This window comes from Vulpes lagopus, chromosome 7 (assembly GCF_018345385.1).
Source record: "Vulpes lagopus strain Blue_001 chromosome 7, ASM1834538v1, whole genome shotgun sequence".
Taxonomy (NCBI): Eukaryota; Metazoa; Chordata; class Mammalia; order Carnivora; family Canidae; genus Vulpes; species Vulpes lagopus.
In genome coordinates this window covers 673,695-692,843 of record NC_054830.1, presented here as the reverse complement: position 1 = coordinate 692,843, position 19,149 = coordinate 673,695, and the positions used below count along the sequence as shown (strand labels likewise).

General features: G+C 59.9%; 1 protein-coding gene across 3 annotated transcripts; it reads right to left on the bottom strand.

The window, feature by feature from the left end:
• Positions 1–2,653: 2,653 nt before the first annotated feature.
• Positions 2,654–19,138, bottom strand: PWWP3A (PWWP domain containing 3A, DNA repair factor). Of its 3 annotated transcripts, none has more exons than XM_041763348.1 (14): positions 19,091–19,138; positions 18,486–18,595; positions 17,857–17,942; positions 16,698–16,768; positions 14,392–15,237; positions 13,371–13,472; positions 10,893–10,963; positions 9,401–9,477; positions 8,694–8,754; positions 6,915–6,990; positions 6,515–6,565; positions 5,785–6,221; positions 4,323–4,411; positions 2,654–2,973 (listed from the first exon to the last, which is right to left on the bottom strand). In XM_041763348.1, exons 2-14 carry the CDS (start codon positions 18,540–18,542, stop codon positions 2,919–2,921), a joined length of 2,079 nt encoding a protein of 692 aa, XP_041619282.1. In that variant the 5' UTR covers positions 18,543–18,595; positions 19,091–19,138; the 3' UTR covers positions 2,654–2,918. The 3 variants fall into 3 exon arrangements, with proteins under 3 accessions (XP_041619282.1, XP_041619283.1, XP_041619284.1); XM_041763349.1 differs by having other exon boundaries at positions 14,398–15,237; positions 19,091–19,137; XM_041763350.1 differs by lacking the exon at positions 19,091–19,138 and having other exon boundaries at positions 17,856–17,942; positions 18,486–18,512.
• Between the last annotated feature and the right edge of the window lie 11 nt (positions 19,139–19,149).

Here is a 19,149-nt window from a genome sequence, read left to right as displayed (position 1 = left end):
TCTGCGTTCCTTCCCGCCGCCCGCTGGCCCGTGCCGCCGATTCTCTAACTCAGACTGAGCCTTTTAGGGCAGCCGAGTCACGGAGCACGGGTGGACGTCGGAGAGCTCCCTGGACCCAACGCCCAGCGCTGCTGTTAGCTCACACGCAGGACGCGGCTGCGGTGTTCTTGAACCAAACTGGGTCCCTTAGCGAAGTCTGAGCTTTATGCAAGTGCTCGGAGTTCCCGAAACATCCCTGCGGGGAGAGTGAGGGACCCTGGGAACCCAGACCCCAGCCCCAGCCGCAGGTTCAGAGGATGCGGCCCCGGGCCACCTCTGCCTGCCACCTCCTGAGACCTGAGTCACCCAGCCAAGCTGCTCAGGGCGTTTCCAGTCCCACTGGAACCACGAGCGAGCGTCTTTGGGCTGCCAGGTCACAAGAGGGAACGCTGGGGGTCGGGGGACCATGCCCGGCAGGCCGCTCCAGCGAGGGGAGGCCAGGTGGGCAGGGAGGCCGGGGGGCAGGAGCCAGCCCGGGGGCAGCAGGGCCGTGAGTCGGGGGCTGTTCCTTGTGTGCGTGGGCTTCCGAGGTTTCAGATTCTTCCCCTGTACGTGAATTATTTTTTTTAAGATTTTGAGAGAGAGGACACACGTGAGCAAGTGCACGTGCCCAAGTGGGCAGAGCAGGGTGGGGGTGCAGGGGAAGACGGAGCAGCAGACGCCCGCTGACCAGGGAGCCCGACCCCAGAACCCTGGGATCCCAACCTGAGCCGAAGGCAGACACCCAACCGACTGAGCCACCCAGGCACCCTGTGAATTGGTTGTATTTTTCTTTGAAGGTTTTAAGTAATCTCTGTGCCCACCGGGGGCGTCTAACTTACACTCCTGAGAGCAGACTGAGCCAGCTGGGCGCCACCCCCCACTACCGGGACTTTTTTAGAATTTGTTTTTCTAGATAAACAAAGACTTGGAGAGGAGCCAAGGTGTGTGCAAGGGCAGCTCCCCGGGTCAGGAAGCGGGGACGCTGGTGTGTGGTGACCAAGCCAACTTTAGGAGGAGCTTCTGCAGGGCCTTGGGGTCTGGAGAGGAAGCAGTTCGGAGAAGGAGTGGGCCCGGGGTGGTGGGACTCAGGGCGGAGGGGCCCCAAGGGGGCAGCAGGGAGGCCACACAGAGGCTGGCGTGCTGGAGTCCAGAGGGAAGGGGCAGGGGAGAGACAAGACTGTCATCACTTTGTCGTGGCGGGGGCTCCTGGCATCAAGGAACGGGGTCAGCCCCCCACAGCACCAGGATGCCAGTCGAAAGACCCACCCCAGTGCGTGCAGCGCCCAGTGGGAGAGCCGGGTAGGAGCCGGGAGTGAGGGGCGGGCCGACGGGAGCCTCGCGGTGGACGGGGCACTGTGCTGGGGGCAGTGTGTCCTCCTGAGGCTGCAGAGGCAGCCCGGCTGCACCTGCTTCTCCAGGGCCCCCTCGGGTATGCCCAGCTGACCCCACACCGCCATGAGTGCCCCACGGCCTGAGGGTGAGCCCACCAGGATCCACAGTGGGCCGGCTTGGCCAGGGAAGCGAGTGGGGCTCCAGCAGCAGAGCTGGGGTCCCGCCAGAGCCAAGGGAGGCCGCAGGATGAGCGCAGGCTGGGGCCGTGAGCACAGTAGGGTGGGCCCACCTCAGGCGGAACCTGCCACGGGCTCTCCCAGGAAGGGGCCGGGCCCACGCTGGACACTGGTGGGCTGTCCCCTGTGCAGGAAGAGACCCAACGGCCTGGCTTTGGGCTCCGTGGCGGATGGAAACCATTGTCGCTCTCTGGTCTCACCTGCAAGCCTGAGGCACGGTGGCTGCAGGGCCCCCAAGGACAGTGCTCCAGCCCAGGAGCCCCCAGCCTGCCCTCCTGAGCCAGGCCCAGGCCAGGTGCCCCCAGATGACCCTGGGGTTCTCGGCCCTCCGTGGGGCCCGGGCCTCTGCTGGCCAGCACCTCCTCAGGGCTCTGCCAGCCAACCTCTCCAAGTCCTTGCTGTGGTGGCTGCTGTGGGGGAGGAGCTGCTGGGGAGGGGGAGGGAGCCCCCAGGTAGCTGACCCCGGGGGTCTGGGAATGAACCTCTGCCCCACGAACTTCCTGGACACTGTCCCATCAGCTTAGAAGAATTCATTTGATGGAGGCTCTGACAGGCCCCAGAGTTCCCGGCTCTCCAAAGGCCAGGGTCCTGTGCTGCGGACCCCTGGGCACCAGGGTGACCCACCAGCTGCCTCCCGCCTCCTTTGGGCCCAGGCAGGAACATGAATGCAGCCTCCAGACAAAGGCCTCGCTTCTGCAGGAGCCAGCCCGTGTGACACAGTCCTGTCCCTGACGTTGTGACCTGCAGCTGCACGCACAACGACCGCAGCCACTGTGGGTGGGAGGTCGCAGCCCCCGGGCCGAGCAGGAGCCGCAGAGGCTGGCCAGGGAGACCGCGCTCAGTGCCAGGCCAGACGCAGCCACACACGAACATCCCCACGACGGGCAGGGTGCGCTCGCACGAGACTCGCTGCCCCGGGGGGCCGGGCAGACGCCGTTCTCCCGCATGGAGAGGGGACCTCGGTGCACCGCGAGACATTGAGCAGCCCCGTCCGGCCTCAGGAGCACAGGCACAGGCGAGGGGGCAAACAGAAAACACGCTGTCCTGCAGGAACGCATCCGACAGACTTTCTTAAAACTCCTGTTTAATAGTGGATACAGCGCTTTTTAACATAAAAAACCAAGTGTGCACCTTATATTCAACGATACAGTACAGTCACAGGTAATGATATGCAGCAAATAAAACACATTTTTGTTTCAAAAACCTTTCAGAAACAATACCTTCCAAAAAAGCCAGGAAAACAGCACCCCCGGATGAGAGGCGAGCACATCCCACGCCCGGCCCTGCAGGCAGGGCTCTCCTGCCACCGACCGCCGCGGCCCTCCAGCGTCAGCACCGCTGACTCCTTTCTTCTAGGAGCTGTTTATCGAATATTTCTTTTTCCCTTCAAAAAATATAAGGAGATAACGTCATTTTAGTAACTCATCACGCCTTAAAATATGAAACAGACCAGCCAGTGCTTCCTGGGGACGGGGTCTCTGTGTGGGGAGGCGGAAGGTTCTGGAGATGGTGGTGGGGGTGGTGCGCGGCGGGGTGCAGGTGCTCCGTGCCCTGTGCTGTGCGCTCAGAAATGGTTACGGTGCTGAATTTTACGGTATGTGCTTTTTACCACAGTTAAAAAAAAAAAAAACTTTTTTAAAGAGAATAAATTATGACATTATCCTCATGGCTACCGGGGAGACACCAAGGGACCCCCAGTAAGAGGAATGGCATTCGCAGCGCTTGGGGAGCCACGGCGACAGGAAGGCGACGGTAACCAAGACCGCGGATTCCGACAGCGGCAAGGCCACACGGCGCAAGGCTCCACGGAGACAAGGGAGCAGGCGAGCTCGGTGGGGCCACAGCGGCCGCCCGCACCGGGGAAGGGCACACCCGTGGCGTCAGGGCAGGCTGCCGCCACCCCGCAGCGAGGGGCAGCGGCAGCGCCCGAGCACAGGAGCACAGGAGCACCTGCGGGACAGTCCGGCCTGTCCCCGGAGAGCGTGGCGGGGGCCGAGCACGGCGCCAACCCCGCTCCCCCACCAACCACCAACCACCAACACCGTCCCGAAGCCGTGTCGAGGGACCACCGCGACAGCCGTGGGAGCCGCCGCCCGGCACCCGTGACAGACAGCGTGCCCGGCGGTCCCCGGAGACCCGGCCTGCGGCCCTAGTTGAGTCTTCAGCCTGTCACTGGCACGCAGGCCCGGCCTGTTCCCAGCGCGGCTGGCAGCGAGCCCAGAGACGGGATTAGGGGCGCGGGGGCGCGGGCCCGGGGCTGACCGCCGGCCGAGACGTCTTGATCACGGCATTCTTCTCCCCGGCTCCCAGCGGCCCGGGCGACTGCGGCGTGTGATCTGTTTTCTCAAACGGCCTCGGCACTGAGGCGTGGGGCGAAGGCCCGAGACGCAATCGGCGGCGCCGGCTGAGGGTGACCAGCGCGGCGGGCCCGGCACGCGCCCGGGGGCACCTGGAGGACGGCACGTCGGCCGTGGCGCGCCCGGGCTGCGGTCCAGCTGCACCTGCTCGGGTGGCAGGGGGCTCGCCAGGACCGTCCCCGCCGGCCTCACTGGGTCCTCGGCAAGTGCCGGCCGACAGCTCCCGGCGCCCTCGAGCGCGTGCGGCGCGTCCACCTGCAGCCACCCGGGCCAGCGTGTCGGGGAGGGACCTCCACCGCGGCCACGGGCGCGAGGGAACGCCAGCCCCTCCGCACACACCGCCGCCGCCTTGGGAGCGGCGCCCTGAGCAGCCTACCGGTAGCCGAGGGACGGTCCCCTGAGGTACTTCTCCTCGGCCGTCTTGTAATCCACGGCGTCCACTGCCGCGATCGCGCAGATGATGGCCTGCAAGGGGGCAGAGGGCGCTCAGCCAAGGGCACGGGCCGGGCCACACGGGGAGCTCAGGGCTGCGCAAGGGCCCAGGACGGCTCTGCCTGAAGGGACACTGCCCGTGTCAGTGACCCAGGCTTTTGGATGACACGTGAGAGTTCATGTCCCCAGAACCAGAAAAAGGCACAGGACGGAAACCAACAAGCCCACTCGTGAGCATTCCTGAGTTCACTGTTCAAACAACCAGAAAAATACATCATCCGAGCACAGAGCATGTCTGACGTTGAGGAACCCTTGTTTGTTTCTTCAGAAGCAGCAGCAGAACCCGGGTCACTTCCGATATGATTTTTTATTTTCTGAATATTTATTCATTTGAGAAGAGGGAGGAGGGGGAGAGTGTACAGGAGGTGCAGAGGCAGAGCGGGAGCCCAACGTGGGGCTTGATCCAGGACCCCGAGATCGTGACCTGAACTATAAAGGCAGATACTTCATGGTTGGAGCCTCCCAGGCACCCCTGGCAAGTGCTTTTAAAGCCCCCCCATGTGGGGACACCCGGGGGCTCAGCGGTAGACGGTCTGCCTTTGGCCCAGGGCATGACCCCAGGGTCCCGGGATTGAGTCCCGCATGGGGCTCCCTGCAGGGAGCCTGCTTCTCCCTCTGCCTGTGTCTCTGCCCCGCCCCCGTCTTTCATTAATAAATAAAATCTTTAAAAAAAATAAAAGCTTAAAAACAAAGAAACAGAGACTTCACGGTCTAGAACAGAGCTCACCCCCTGCCCCCTCCCTGGCACTGCTGACATCAGGCAGGTCAGTTAGGTGGTGACCCGGCACCGTGGGGATCCAGTGGCCTCTGTCCCCCCCCCCCCCCCTGCAAGAACCACAGCCATCCCCACACGGGACCACCCCTTCCTTGAAGACATACACTGGAGCACCCAAGCACGAAAAGAGTGTTTGGGAATTCCCCCCCAGTTATCTGGGGGAGGGAGCAGGAGATACAGACAGAGGTCAGCGATCCAAACGGGCGTCGGGCACAGAGGCTTCCAGACAATACTTTCCCTTTGTACGTATTCGAAAGCTTCTTGTCACAAAAGGAGAGTTTTTGAGTCGGGTAACTCCTCCCGCACACGCTCCTGCCCCCTCGGACCCTGAAAACCAGGGATCCCGTTGTGCTCCCACCAGCCGAAGCCCGGCTGGGCCTCCGGGGGATCATGACTCCCTTGCCGCTGCCCCACCTGTTCTGCAAAGGTTTCCATGTGCACATGGCTCTCGTGCCCCCGGCCTGAGGTCTCAATACCGAGGCCCCGTCACCCTGCAATGGCCTCGCGGGCGGCCCGGGGCCCTGGCCGCAGCCCCCACCCCACCTGCGGATGGGCTCTGGCCACCACTCACTTCAGGGAGCAGGACATCCAGGATGAACCGGATCCTGTCGCCGTTGACCCGAGCCAGCGTCCTGCTGCCCGTCTCCTGGTAGACGCCCTGCAGGTACTTCACCACCAGGTCCAGCTGCTCCTCGTCCTCCAGGTACGTCTCCACGCATGTCATGTACTGACCCGAACTCAGGAACGTGTTCAACCACCGGGACGGCTTCCTGTTCTTCAGGATGGCCCGCAGGTGGCCCTCGGCGCCCCTGGCTTTCACGATGTATTCCACCAGCTTCTGGTTGGCGCGGTCCCGGGCGGCCCGGGAGCGGTCGGGGAGGACCTTCCTGCAGGGCTGCCTCCTCCCCTGGGGGCTCCCCGCCACAGGCTCCTCGGGGTCCTCCTTGCTCAGCTGGGGGAACCTGGTCCCCAAGACGTCCTGCTGAATGGACTTGCGGACGGGATAACCTGCGGGGGAGCGACAGGTCCGTGGACGGCCAGCCTGTGGGGGGGCTCCCTGCGGCCTTCCTTTGCTGCATCACTGGGGGTGGCCCAGGGAGCACCGACACCCCCACCTCCACTCCTTGATGACACAGGGCAACAGGCTACGGGGTGACCATCAGTTCACCCAAAGCTCGGGCGGCAGAGGGCAGTCAGGGCATCCCCAGGGGTCTAGCGTCAGGCTGGGGACAAGGGGCAGCCTACACCCAGGTGCACCCCCTCCCGAGCGTCCCACCCCCAAGAGGACTTGCCGGACTCACTGATGTCGGCAGCGTAGTATTCTAGGAAAGAGCCAGCAAAAGAGCCACAGCCTGCAGAGAAGGCACGAGGACAGCCGTGTCACAGTGTCAGACGTGGCGCCGGAACGGCCCCGCGGGACGCTGGGTCACATGTCTGCCTCGTGTCTGCCCCACCCGGACCCCTGCCCACGAGGGCCGACGGCACACCTACACCAGCGCCGCTGTCCGTGCCACATCCTGGGGGCGGCTACACACCAGCTCGGGCTCACAGCGAAGTCTGCCTTCCGTTCACACGCCGCGTTTTAGCCCTCGCCTGCGTGTCTGCCCACCTCCCTTGCTGGGGACAAGCCTGTCGCGGGCCACAGGCCCACGCTCTGCCCCAACCCAGTCCCCGTGTCCAAGGCCGCACAGCCCCACGTACCGAGCCGGACCCTGTAGTCGGTGATCAAGGAGACGCACCAGCCGATGGCCTGGTCGAAGTCCTCCTTGGCCTCGTTCTGCAACAAGACGCAGACAGCAGGTGTCAGCAGGAAGCCAGGGGGGCTCTTCCAACCCTTCCTGGTTCCTCGGGTCCTGCGTCCAGACGGCAAGCCCAGGAGACGGCCCTGTGCGGGGCTGCCGCCGCCGCACGTGCAGATGCACACGGAGGCCCAGGGCTGCGGCCGGCGCTGCTCACAGAGCCGTCACGGGGGAGCTGAGCGCTGTGGGGCAGCAGAGCGGGGGCCCTAAACAGGAAGGAGGCAAGCATCCCAACGTGGCTGACGGTGCCCGGAGAAGACTTCAAAGTCGTACCAAACAAACCCTTCTAAGAGGAGTCTTTGTGTCCTTGGTTTAGAACGGCGTCGGCTCGGTCGGAAGTACTGTCCTAGGATGGAAGGACGCTACCGGGGGGCAGGCCCAGCTGGGCCTCAAGGTCCTCACCTGCCAACGGAGGACAAGCCCCCGCCGGCCCCGTGAGGACCGGAGCTGGGACGATGGCCCACTGGCCCGATGAATCCCCCCCGCGTCACCACCACCCCAGCCCAGCCCTCCTCCTGTTGTCCAGCACGCGGCAGGTGCGAGTCGGGGGACAGCAGCTGGTGCCGCTCCTCGCTCAGGAAGGCAGAGCTCAGAGCCATGACCCCGACGGCCCTGCCGCCCATCACCACCACCCAGGACAGTCCAAACGGCGGCTCCAGGGGGAGGCGCTCTTGCCACCTCCATGGCCCCTCAGTGACCTAACACACCCCACTTCACAGAGGGGCCTGACTCTTCTCAGGGAGCAGGAAGTCGGGCAATAGGCATGGTCCCAGTGTCTGGATTACACGAGGCCACACGCCGTCGTTGTCGTAGAACAGAGTTCTTTGTGTGCTTGGAACACAGACCTCAGAGCAAGATTCCTGCCGTCCTGACAAGCCCCCACCCCCACTCTGGGAAAGCTATCCAGATCCCCGAGAACGGCCATGGGGTCAGGGCCGGCCACCGGCTGGAAGGGCGGGCGCCCAGCGGGCGGGCTTGTGCTTGCCACGGCCGGCCCTCTTGCAGAACTGGGCTCTGCTCACAGGCACCCTGATGGGGACAGGGTGCCCAGCGCAGGTGGCTGCTTGGAAGCTGCTGTGAACAGACTCACAGGCGGGGAGCAGGACCGCGTCACAGGGACACGCACGCCAGGGGAAGGAAACAAAGGCCGGGGTCCGATGTGGGTGCCCGCCGTGCTCAGGGCCTTCCCATCAGTCCACCAAGAAGGCTGCCCCATGACACGAAGCCTGGGGCGCGCTCACCGGGCTGGGACAAGAACGCCCCCGCGCCCCCGCCCCGGGCTGGGTCTGCGGCCTGAGAGCTGTTACACACACACAGCACCTCAGGGCTGAACAGACAGCTGACAAGCGGACACACGCCTTGTGCCTCATGGGCTCGGCCACTGGCCAGCGGGAAGCCCTCGTGGGGCGCCATCGTGGCCCACGCGGCCGAGCACCTGGGCCCCCCCACACGCGTGCAGGCCTGCTGTGCCCACGCCCTGTGCAGGGGCAGCCTCCGAGCCACCGTGCACTTCGAGGAGCGGGCCTGCACCCGAGCAAATCATCCTCTGCATTAAAGCCCGACTCCCCGCCTCTGCAATGGGGGTGGCAGGCAACTTCCCAGAAGAAAGAGCTGGAAGCCGGGCCAGCAGACTACAGCCACCCAGGCGGCCGCTTCGCACGGGCACCGACAGTCCACGTACCAGAAGTTCTTGTTTCTCTTTACAGTCAAAGTGCTTCAATCTTTTGAGAGACACGGTGATGCTGGAAGCAGAAAGGGAAGGTTAATGTGAGACAACTACATCTCGTGACCCAAGACGATGTTTTCCTTTCCTCTGATGGAACTAGGAGGGGTGGCGGGGGCCTCTGCCCCACCAGCTGCTGTGGAAGCCCCCGAGACGGTTGCTAGGGGACGTGGCTGGGGCCACCATGTGACTCACACACACCCCTGGCCACGCGTGGGAGGTGGAGGCAGCACCCCAGGGCCAGAGGCTCTGAGGTGTGTTTGCAAAGCACCCTTCGAGCAGACAGGCATGTGCGTGTGCATATTCACCCCGGGATTAAGTGGTTAGAACTAACCAAATGGCAAAACAGGTGGAGGCAGGGTCGCCGCTCACAGCACCTGCGACCACCAGAGTGTAGCAGAATTCGTGGAGAACGGGCGGGATCCACTGAGCGTCTGACTGGGCTGCCTTTCAAAGGCAGCAGATAAAGTTTTGAAAACTGGATGGTCTGGGCAGTCCATTTCAACACAGCCCTGTGTGGATTCCTCCTCCAGGGAGCGGGATCACAGGGGCACGTGAGCCCGACCAGGCCCTGGACCCCAGCCCCCTCCCGACCGTCCCAGCACCCCCGAGCCAGCAGGCCTTCCCCCGGGGAGGCATTTGCAGAGAGCAGATGGCTGGGTTACCCTCTTCCTTTTGGGTCCATGTGCCCCTCAATAAAGAGCACGCTGGCTTTCTTATCTCTCCGCCTGACGCTCTTGACCTGTTGGCAAATCCAACAAAATAAAGCATTAAAAACCCCAGAAGAGGTGAGGCTTTTGAAATACCTCCCTGACAAGGTGGCACAAGGCTGGCGTGTGATAAGGAACGCTGCTGGCTGGGGGTGACCAAGGCAAAGCCCCCGGGTCAGATACTCTGACACCTCCCTCGTCTGCTTCATGCCCCACTCTCACTGCTCACGTGTGAGCAAGACCAGGCAAGATTTCGCTGTGTTTAATAGAGAACCACACTTACTGCTACCTCTGCACACCTGCGACTCTCCCCGGCCCGCCCTCATTTTCAATATCAACGTCCTCTATGTCAATATTTAGTACGGTACCCACTCGAGTGGTGCTACAATAACCACTTAACGCTAGCCCTGAGCAAAGTGAGCTCGGGCAGGTGGGACAAGCCAAGGATACAGAGGCAGAAGTGCCTGACTCAGAGCAGCCTCCTCCCCGCCCGGTGCCCATGTCCCTGCTCAGCTGTAAACCAAGAGCTTGCCCTAGGAACATGCAACCTTGGAGATCCCTTACCGAGCAGGGCCCCCAGGGGAACTGGTAAAAGTAAGGAATGAGGAGAGGTCCAGGAAAAGGGTGACAAACGTGGGTGGACACGAGCGCCCGCCACGAACGAGTACTGAAGGCCGGCCAAGGGACCCCCCGAGTGGTGCTGAGACACTACACAGAGACGCCCACTTCATCTGCACGTCTGCTCAAGCTACACATTATGCCCAGCAACACTGCACGGGTATCAACCCCACTGTCGCTACAGCCAATCTGTCCATCCAAGGAGGCCAGGCTGCCCTGCTGAGGGTCGGCCTCACGGCGACAAGAGCAGCGTCTCTGGATCCTACTGGTACCGTCCCAATTTTAACATCACTGTCTCTCACTACAAGGTGAAGGCCTACAGCTAGGGCCAGGTTGGAGGGGGATAGAGGAAGACACTGGGTTGAAGAGGGGAAGAGCTGGCCTGCTGCCTTGGCCTAAAAAACAGACAGCCTGCACCGTCCGGGCACACCAAGAAGGCAGAGCCAGGAACTATACGGCGCTGTGGCCCACCCACCGCACACACACGACCAATCCCTACTATACAATCTGAACAATTTAAAAGCTCCCTCAGGAGAAAGTCAGAAGTGCCCGGTATCAGAAGCCAGCAAGGTGCAGACAAGTTCTTAGGCGGGTTTCCCTGAGCCTGCTTGCTCAGGATCGGACCTCGGAGCCTTAGGCTCAACTACACCAAAATGATTGAACTCCCCTTACTCAAGTCAACGTCTCCAAAAACCCTGCTTAGAATGTTCATCCCAGCACTGGTTTTTCCCAGTAAAGAAATTTCCTGGGGTCCAGCTGACCCGAACGGGGGGCGAGTGAGCAGAAGTGCGGGGCCTGCAGCCAGGTGCCGGAGGCCACCGGTGCTTACCACTGCCGGCCAGAACGGGTATTTCTGGTGTTTAAGCCAGACCAGCATTCCAACTTCAAAGGAGCGTGGTTCTAGAATTAAAAAGAAAGACAAAAAGACGAACAGCAAGTCAGATCTGCATCACGCACCAAATGCAACAACTGAAGAAACTGCAACCGTCAGACGGCATTTAAACCTAATGCTCTCATTAGAAGCCCCGACTTTTGAAAGGTAGCCTGGCAACAACGCTGGCACCTGAGTGCCGGGCCTGTGCGTGCTGCTGAGCGGACACAAGCAGCCCTGGTCAACTGCATACCACCTTTGCCCCTATGGTGTAAATCTCAAATTATTCCAGATTAAAGTATTTAAAAAAGTAAAATATTTTTTAAAAAGAATGTGGCGCAGGGGCGCCTGGGTGGCTCCTTTGGTGAAGTATCTGCCTTTGGCTCAGGTCATGACCCCAGGGTCCCGGGACGGAGCCCGGCATCGGGCTCCCTGCGCAGCGAGGAGCCTGCTTCTCCCTCTCCTCCTGCTTGTGCTTTCTGTTAAAAAAAAAAAAAAAAAAAAAAGTGTGGCACAAAAGCCCCAACAAAAGAACCAACTTCCCAGGAAATTCAGTCTGAAAAACTGGGCTTTATCTTAAAAGGGGAAAAAAAAAAACACCCATTACTAAAATCATCTGGTAATGAATTTATGAAAAAAATTTAACAAGATTTCCAACCAAACACAAAACTCCAAAACAGATCACTTAAATGTTGAAACAATCAGCTAACAAAACCTCGCAGACACGAGGCTGCTTTTCCAAGCAGAACCAAGACAAGCCCTGTTCCAGCAGCGCCCCGGCGGCCGGCGAGGCGAGGCAGGTCTGCAGACGGGTGAGCGCCCGCAGAGTGAGCAAAGGACCATCATCCATCTGGTGAGAAGCGTTTGGTTTTTAAGAGAAGCGTCAGGGCCCCGTGACAACAAAGAGGTCACGGGTAAGGCCTCCACAGACATCAGGCATCAGGCTGGGGGGGGGGGGGGGGGCAAGACAAAATCAAACGGGAAGCAAAAAACCAGGGGGATTCGAATGCACACCTCGGTTTCACCTGCCCCTCCAGCCCTGCCGGCAGCAGCTGGGAGGAAAATCCCCTTCCGGGAAAAGCTGGGGGACCCTTCTCCAGCCGAGCAAGTCCAGCTACTGGGAACTGAGCCTGCAGAGCTTTCCCAAAGGTACACACCAGGCACACCGGGGCCCTACAAGGCGTGCATCACTCTAGATACCTGATGGCCAGGGAGGGCTCGGTAAGGAATAAGCAGTCCCGCAAAGAAATAAGACCGTGAGCCAGTGTAAACCGTGTCGGGGTTATCACTGAGGCACAAAGAGGCCAACGCACAAGTGTGAGCACGCTGATAGACCAGCCCGCAGTCGGCGGAGGGACGAGTCCCAGGGGCACGCCCTGCTCACAGCACCGGCATCGGCCCCCTGAGGCACAGGGGTTCACCCTTGGAGATGAGGCCCCCTTTCCATGCACTGTTTTTGCCACATGTTGTGAATCTATAATTATTTCATGATGAAAATGCTAAAAAAACGCCACACTGGGATGCCTGGGTGGCTCAGTGGTTAAGTGTCTGCCCTCAGCTCAGGGAACGACCCCGGGGTCCCAGGACTGAGTCCCCCATTGGGTTCCCAGCAGGAAGTCTGCTTCTCCCTCTGCCTGTGTCTCTGCCTCTCTCTTGGTGCCTTTCATGGATAAATAAATCAAATCTTAAAAAAAAAAAAAAAAAAAAACACCACCAGACTATGTTAAAAACAAATAGTCAGGGACACCCAGGTGGATCAGTGGTTGAGCGTCTGCCTTTGACTCAGGGTGTGACCCTGGGGTCCCAGGATTGAGTCCCCCATTGGGGTCCCCACAGGGAGCCTGCTTCTCCCTCTGCCTGCATCTCTGCCTCTCATGAATAAATAAATAAAATCTTAAAAAAAAAAAAAAAAAAAACAGTCAATGGGAAAGTCTAAAGACAAAATTCATTCTCAGTGATGTAGCCCATGACACAGAATAACTTGCTGGCGGCTGTTGGTCCGGGATCTGGGTCATCCTCCTGCAAAGAGGGCCGGGGGGCTCGGACTGCACATGTGGGAGGGGGCCCCAGAGCCCCGATGCCCCGGGCCCGACAGCCGTCCCCAAAGATGCGGAGGTAGCACCAAGCCACACCCGAATGGTGGCGACAGGACCCAGCTCTCCACCCGGCTGTCCTGCCTTCCCTCGGAGGGGACAGGACAACACATAATGGGGGCAGCGTGCTGGCAGGGAGGGCTGGCCACTCTCCTCCCAAGGAGGCCCTCTTCCCTTTGTGTGATTACCCTTTAGACGAAGGACAGAAAACACAGCACTTCTGAAGTTGTCTGTTCAGCAGAAGGAAAATGAAGCGGCGACAGGCCTTTAGCTAAAGCCGCCTCTGCCCAGGGCTCACCACAGGCGGACGCACACGCTCCTCGGGCTGCTTCTCGAGACTTACCGTGATATAAGAGGATTCTGGGTGGCTCCTCATCATCCTCATCTTCCTCCAGGATGGAGTGAATGGGATTAAACTCCATGGAGTCTCCGGAGGACTGTCGGTCTGCCAATGACGGTAGGTTAGACTTTCACTATCACCATCTCGGGAGCTCAGCCCAAGGAAAACATTCCATGATACGGGGCCGTTAACAAAGATAAAAGATCCCGAGTCACAGACTCACACCACCAGATTCTTATCAGGTACAGTCTGATTAAAGTGCCCTCTGCTCGAGAGACAACTAAAGGAGGGGCAAAGAGGGCGAGGGACCCAGGCTGCCGCGTCTAGACGCAAGGCGAGTGCACAAAGCAGCGACCTAAGCAAGCCGAGGGGACAAGGGTGGGGAGAACAACTTCTGGGGCCCACGCAGCGCTGGGGACACGGGGACAGGGTGCGACTCATTCCCCGCAGCCTCTGCACCTGCTGGGACACGGAGTTCAAACACATGAAGCTTAAACTCCGGGCAGAAGCCCGAGCCCGCGTGTGGCCAGCCCGTCTGGAGGAACCGAACCCCACAGAAACGAACAGCCCTCAGTCAGCATCCCGAGTAGGAGGGAGATGGCGTCGTGCAAATGCAAAGAGCCACAGGACAGGACTTCAACCACAAAAGTAGGTCTCCACGGGCACCTCGAAAAAGTCGGGAGCCTTCTGAGTGAGTTAATCACTCCCAAGACTCCTGCCCGCTCAGGGGGAGGCTGCCGTGCTGCTGCGCCGCTCCCCATCAGAGCCGTCCCGGGGCCGCGGCCCCCAGGCTCGTGCCCCATGGCCTCTCTCGTTCAGAACAAAAAACGACATGAGGATTCGGGACTAGTTGGAAGTAATCACGGTGGGAGACCCGAGAGGAAAGGAACCAGGCAACCTCTGATCTGCCAATATTTTGATACGATCTCATTAAGAGCAGGTCAAAAAACACGAGTGCCTGACCCGCGGCGGCCACGGGAACCCAAATCCACCCCGCCGGCACAAGCGACTCTCGGCCACAGACCTTTACCTTCCTCCACCAGGATGTGAAGATTTGTCTCCTCTGTGGAAGCACAGGGGGCAGGCAGGCCGAGTTTGGCAGCGCTGCGCAGAGTCATGCGTCCCCGGGGCCCCTGCCTGGGGCATGGTGCTGCCCCCGGCTCCAGCTGTGTGGCGGGCAGCCTCTGGCTGCCATCTGGGCAGGGCCGCTTGGCAGGGCGGCCTCGGGCATCTGGGCAGGCTGGGCGCCCCGGGGCCGGGAGCACTGCAGGGCCACACCATGGCAAACCCGGGTCTTCCCCTTTGGCGCACAAACCCTTCTCCCTAACTCTGGGAGGTGAGCCCGAGGTTGGCAGGCTCTTGCTCTCTTTTTCGCCATCTCCCTCCGAGAGCGAAGGTGCTCTCTGACACAGGCTGGGCTCCTGTGCTAGATTTCTTCCCCTTTTACTTGGGGTTGTCCGACTTCTGCAGCACGTTCTCGATCCACCACCATCCTGAGAACCACCTCTGGCTGAGGGGACCACCAAGGCTTGGAGGCTTCCACTTTTCCCGAGCTCCTTCTTGTGGTCCACTTTGCCCTTGGGGTCCTTTCGGCAGGTGGGTGAACCCGACAGCCTTGGCTGTACACGGTCCCTCCTCTGAGGTCCAGAACTGCTCGGCACATCTTCCCGGAGACAAGAAGAGCTGGGGTCACAGAGCGAGGAGGCCAGTTCCGTGGGCTTCTCTCGTGAGGACAGAGCAGTTCTTTCTTCCCTTGAAGAGCTTTCTGGAGGCAAACCAGTTCTCTGGTTCAAAACATCCAAAGCCACTCGGAGTGAGCGTCTGTAGGCCAGCTCCTCCAGGGGTTCAGCAGAAACCTCACCCTGGGACGCTGCAAGGATGGGAAGCAAACAAAGCCTGGTGAGACCAGACGCTGCCGTCAGGGCATGGCCACCTAGGGCTGACTCGGTCTTTCGCACCTGAAGGGAGGACTGACCCCTCTCAGCTACAGCTTTCCCAAAGGGGGACAAGGCCACAAAACAACAGCTATTGTCCGAAGCTGCGGGGCTCCACTTTTCTAAAAACAAACTGACTGACCCCAACCTGATCGGGTTAGAGATAAATCCCTCCAGGTCACAAAAAAATACTGCCAGCAAAATGTACTCAGACGCTTCCTAAATCCTCCCAGCCTCGCAGCTTCAACTTCAATCAGGCTCAATAAAAAGCCTTGCCAACTCCATAAAGAACTCTGCCGGCAACGTGTTCTTGGGTGGCGGCGGGGGCGAGGGCCAGCCGATGAAAGGGACCCATTGTGGGCTGCTGGATTTTCCGTACTTCTGTGCAAGGGCGTTTCGGAGCCAGAAAAGAGCATCACGGGCCTGGAGACTGCAGCCTGACCTCCTGGCTGCCACGGCCGTGTTTACTCATCTGACACACAGACCCGGCACCGTTTATGTGAAGGAGGTGACGGGTGCACTATCGCAACTCAGCGGGTAGGGCACCTCCATCAGCAGCCTTTTCCCTGCTTACTGGTAAAGGCCCTACGGACCAGCAGCCCCCGACACGACCCGGGCAGAGGACGTGGAGCGTCCGAGAGGCGGCGGCTGATGCTGCCTAAGGTGCCCGCTGGATGCCACGTGCACCAAAAGCGGTTTTTCCAAACACGTAGGAAAACGGACTCTGGTTTAGGAACGCCACGGAAAGACTCCTGGTCGATCTTTCCACGAAACTAACAGCTCACGGCACAGGGAGTATGTGTCCCCGCTGGAGCGGAAAGTCCTCCTGCTTAGTTAGGTCTGTCAGGCTGCCACCAGGTAAGGGCACAGCCAGCCCCGGCTGCACAGAGCTCGGCCCTCCCTCCAACCGAGGAAAAGCAAAGGAGCTGGGGGGCAGTGTTCCATCTCCAACCAGCCTCACCCCACGGGGGGAGCGCCGGCAGACGATGGGCACCCGCCAACGAAGCTGGTCACGTAGCCCTTTCTCCCCGGAGCTCAGCTATGGAATTTAAACATAGAACTCGCTGCTCTCAAACCCTGGGCAGAGAACGAACCAAATCCAAAACCCACTTTTACAGCCTTACTGTGGGACCGGGGGCGGGGGGGGCGTGGACAGCATCTTCCGCCCTTGCCTCACGGAGGCAAATACACACTGGAGGCCACGGGTGTGACCAGAGGTCCCAATGCTTGCGAGTGACCACAATGGCAGTCGACAACAGGATCAGTTCTGGGGTAAATTCTGCAAAGGTCTAAGAAAATAGATCCCTTTCCTTCTTCTTCGGCTCAGGGTCACCTGAAGAGCAGGGTCTTTCCGTCTCCCACACCATCCCTTTGTCGCTTAGGGATGCGCTCTTACCCAGGGAGGAAGCGATCCGTTCGATGTGTGCCGTCTTCAGGATTTCCACTTCTGTGCTTCTCACCTCAATTCTGCAGAGACAGAAACACCCGTTATCCGCTGCCAGCCAAGGCCACAGAGACGTTTTCAAACATGTTTTTCTTTAGATAACAAAAGAATTAGATTCATTTTCTTCCTTCTCAACCTTCTACTTTAACCAAAAGTCACAGCTTGAGGTTAGAGGCAGCAAGGACCCTGGTGAATGTGGCTTTTTTTCCCCCCCTTTTAACACAGAAAAGGTTGGTTGGATTTAAGAATAAAAATGAATTCAAATTGTGACTTTTATGAGGCAAATCCTACTTTCAACTGTACAAATAACTCCTTTGTTAGACTTTCAGAGTAGATGATAATGTCACTAAAACCTGTTTACAGCCCAGCAGGTGTGTTTTAGTTTAAAAGGATGTGCTTTCCTTTTAAACTCGAGCATTCAATTACCTTCCCAGCCGCAGGGAAAGTGTGAGCTGGGAACTAAGTGAGTTTAGGAGGCCGCTCTGAAGAGGGACAGGGACCTGGGGAGGCTGCAAGTGGAGCTGACGAGGTTTTACTCTTTTTGAATTGGGAATTCTTCCCTTAGACACAGCAATACCACAATCATACGTGATCTGGGCATTTTAATCATCCCGAGTAATATTATGTCCTTCCATCTCCGGGTAAGCAAGAGCGAGAGAGTAATGCGCTTCCACACGATCATGTGTTTGCCTTTTGAATGCTAAACAGTAGCATCTTACTAGATGGACAGGCTGAAACATCAAACATTTCAAAATTGATGGCCTGTCACTCAAGTTTCTGAGAAAAAGACACACAAACCCGTGGGAAGGAAACATCCCTACGTGAACCCCCAACAAGTTTCCCCTGAGTATAACTTATATGTATTCAATTCCTATACCGATCTCTCACACCGAGTACATCATACAGACCTTCAACTTCCAAACGTTAAAAAAAAAAAAAAAATCCATTTTCCTTTTAAGGTTATCATGAGCACAACTCTGTTACAGTAACTGAAAAATTAATAAGACCTTAAAAGCAAATTCACCTTCGGGGGAGGTGTGTGTAGTATCAGAAATCCGACTCAGAAAAAAAAATAATAATAATAATATCAAGAAACCCCACAACACTTAACTTTTCATCTAGGGAGAGTATCTGAACGCTTAGGAAAACTCCTTTTTTTCTCTTATTTTTGGTGGACGTCTCAGTTCTGGCCAACACCTACATTAAAGGGGAAAAAAATTGTTACTGAGACGTAACGGTTAACAGAAAAAAAAAAAAAAAACAAAGCTGTGAGCCTACGGATGCAAACGCAGCAGGTGATTCTTAAAACCTACAACCCCGGGGGACTCCAGCAACCTCCTGTCCAAACCCGTACTTGGAAGATGGGGAAACTGAGGCACAAGAGGTCAGAGGCGGGCCGGGCAGCAGGCCTGGCTGTGCCTTGCAGTTGGGCACGCTCCCCCGCTGCTTGCTGGAAGGTGTCCCCAAGGCACTGCCCTGATTTACTACTGTCGCAGGGCTGCCTTCCAGATACTCCCTCGAGCGACACGCGCCCGCGCCTTAAGGCCGAGCCTGCTGTCTACTTTCTGTGCACGGGCCAGAGCAGGCGCTACTTCCGGAAGCCAAGCCCTGCAAGCACCAGGCCCGACACCCGGCTAAGCGGGGGCAGAGGAGCGGTGCAAGTGCCGGGGCTCCTAGGTCTCCCCGGATGCACAGTGTCCGTGTCCCCCCGGGTCGCCATCGCGGCGGGACGGCTGTCACCTTGGCAGGCCACAGGCGCTGCTCCCACCTGCACAGCACATACTGGGCGTCCGTCATGACGGGGACGCATGTGGCACTAGCGGGCGCCGGCAGCTCCGACGCGGGGTGCCCTGCAACACAAGGGCACGGGGTGCACGGGGTCAGGGGTCAGGCGGGGCGGTGGGGCCCCCGCAGGCCCGACGCCCGCAAACGGCTCCTCCGCGGCCCCAACGCCCGGCTCGCACCGCCCCCCGCGCGGGCTGGACCGCGGGGCCCTCGAAGGACGGGGACAGCTGCACGCCCGAGCTCCGGGCCGCCGCCCACAGGCACCACGGGGGGGTCCAGGCCCGGGGGGTGCACGCGGCGGGGCCCGGCGGGGGGGCGCCCGCGGCAGGCTCGGCTCGGCTCGGCTCGCGCCCGGGGCCTCCGCGGCTCGCCCCTCCCCCCAGGCCCGGCGCCGCCGCCTCGGCCCCCGCCCCCGGCCCGCGGGGCGCAGCCCACAGGGCTCCCGGGCGCCCGGCCTCCGCAGCGCGGCGTCCCCGAGCCCCGCGCGGAGGCCGAGGAGGCCGCGGGGGCCTAACGGCGTCCGCACCCGCGCCCTCCCCGCCGCCGCCGCCCGCGCTCACCGCCTCCGCCGCCGCCGCCGCCGCCCCCCGCGGCCCGGGGGCGGGGCCAGCCTCGCGGC